Source organism: Dictyostelium purpureum (genome assembly GCF_000190715.1).
Source record: "Dictyostelium purpureum unplaced genomic scaffold DICPUscaffold_300, whole genome shotgun sequence".
In the NCBI taxonomy this organism is placed as follows: Eukaryota; Evosea; class Eumycetozoa; order Dictyosteliales; family Dictyosteliaceae; genus Dictyostelium; species Dictyostelium purpureum.
Window position 1 is genome coordinate 9,748 of NW_003519636.1, and position 2,093 is coordinate 11,840.

The following is a 2,093-nucleotide window of genomic DNA, read 5'->3' on the forward strand; positions in this document are numbered from 1 at the left end:
ATTTGAAATTTTTTTTTTTTAATTATATTTTTTTTTTTAATTAAAAAAATTGTCTTTTGGGTGTTAATATCTTATTGAAACTGATATAAGCTAAAAATAAAAAAATTTAATATAGTTTATAAAAAAACCACTTCACCCACCTCTTTTTTTAAAAATAAAAAAAAACGGTTTATTATTTTAAATGAGTATTTTATAATATTTTTTTTAAATAAGAAATCAATCTAATTTAATTTCCAACTTTTTTTTTTTTTTTTTTTTAATTTTTTTTTTTTTATAAATAATAAAAAAAAAAAACATCCCAAAATATTACAACAACACCAAAACATAATGATTATAAAGACATATTAACCCAATTTTAAGAACACCTTGTGTTTGAAATTATTATGAAAATAATTTGTATTTTTTATCTTCTTTTTACTTTACAATCTAAAATTACCTAGCCTATTGGTAATTTTTAAGGGTGTTTAATTTTTACATTCTAAAATTACTTATCTTTGTTTGATTTAGTGTTAAAATAATCATTAATAGCCAATCATTACTTTTTATAAATCGTTTTTTTCATATAATAATTTAATTTGAAATAATATATATGTTGCAAAGCGGATTTTTTTAAAATAATATTAAATAGGTTATTAAATAAAGAACAAAAAATATTAAGTGTTTGGTGGACATTAAAAATTTAAATTTATAAATATAGAATTGTTTTTTTTATTTCAAAAAACTGAAAATTAATGAAACTACATCTCCAACCACTTTGTTTCATATTATTATCTAATAATTCTCCCAATTTAAAAACCAATCATTCAATCATCCATCATCAATAAAAGTTTATTATTATAATATTCTCTATTTTTAGATAAAATATAATTTAAAATTAATTTTTTTTTTTTTTAATTTTTTTTTAAATTTTTTTTTTTTTTAATTTTTATTATTTTTACATTTTATTTTTAAATATCTCATTTATGCAATAAATAACAGATAATAAACTAAAATCAATATTGATTATGAGCAATGATAATAATAATAAAGGATTATCAAATGATTTTGGATCGTTAATAGAAAAAAAAAACCAATCACCCGCTACACAATATAATGAGCCAAACACAGAATCACCTGCGTGCATTTTTAATTTCTTTTAAAGGTAAAGCAAAGTTAAATAGAGTTGGTTATCCAATCCCAGGCTATAAATTAATGGTTATTTCTCAAGAAACAGGTGAATAATTAAAAGATAATCAAGTAGGTGACTTGGCAATTATAAATGGTAATATATATAAATTAATATGTTACCAAAATATAAAATAAGTAAACCTTTTAATTATAGAAATGATTGTATGTATGCAAACGAAGAACCACTATCTTTTTGGAATGACTTGGCTAAAAAAGTTCATTGGTAAATAATAATAATATTAATATAAACATATTGGATCAAATAATAAATAATATATAATATATAATATTTTACATATTTTTTCGCTGTAATACAGAAAGAAATTGCTAAATTTAATATACAAAATTGTCTTTTTTATTAATTAAAAACAATGATGACAATCTATTGGACATATAAAAAAACTATTTAGGTTGTGTTTAAACACTGTTCTTAAAAAATTTCAATTTAATTAAAAAATTTTTATAAAACTAATTACGCAAAGTCTATTATTTGAATTAACCCCACATTAATTTTTTTTTTTATTTTTTTTTTAATTTTTATATTTTATTTCATATTAAAAAAACTAATTTATTAATTATCTTTTTTTATTTAATAAATTATAATTTTTTAATTTTTTAATTTTTTTTTTTCTCTTCTCACATTCATAGCATTTTATATATAATCTTTTTTTTTTTTTTGTAAAAAGAAAAAAACCTTTGGAAGTAATCAGATTTTTATAAATGGATATTTTTTCACACACCCATATTATTTGTTTAGAAAAAAGAAAGGAAAAATGTATTTGTCAGTAATTAATGGGGTATCCCAATTTGGAGAGAATTATTTTTTTAACATCACCGAGCAGAGTGGGCGTCCACAATAACCACAATACAAAAAGGACTCGCATACGCTGATTTCCATTCAACGCCTACAATCTAAAGGACGGGGT

The 2,093-nt window shown here is 19.4% G+C and overlaps 1 protein-coding gene across 1 annotated transcript in view; it reads left to right on the top strand.

Annotated features, from left to right (window-relative positions):
• Positions 1-1,280: 1,280 nt before the first annotated feature.
• Positions 1,281-2,093, top strand: part of DICPUDRAFT_156460 (uncharacterized protein) — a gene marked incomplete at both ends in the record, with an annotated part of 2,108 nt that continues 1,295 nt past the window's right edge. The window contains one exon of the mRNA XM_003291767.1: positions 1,281-1,390. Within this exon, the coding sequence (XP_003291815.1) occupies positions 1,281-1,390 (110 nt within the window). The remainder of the gene's footprint in view (positions 1,391-2,093) is intronic.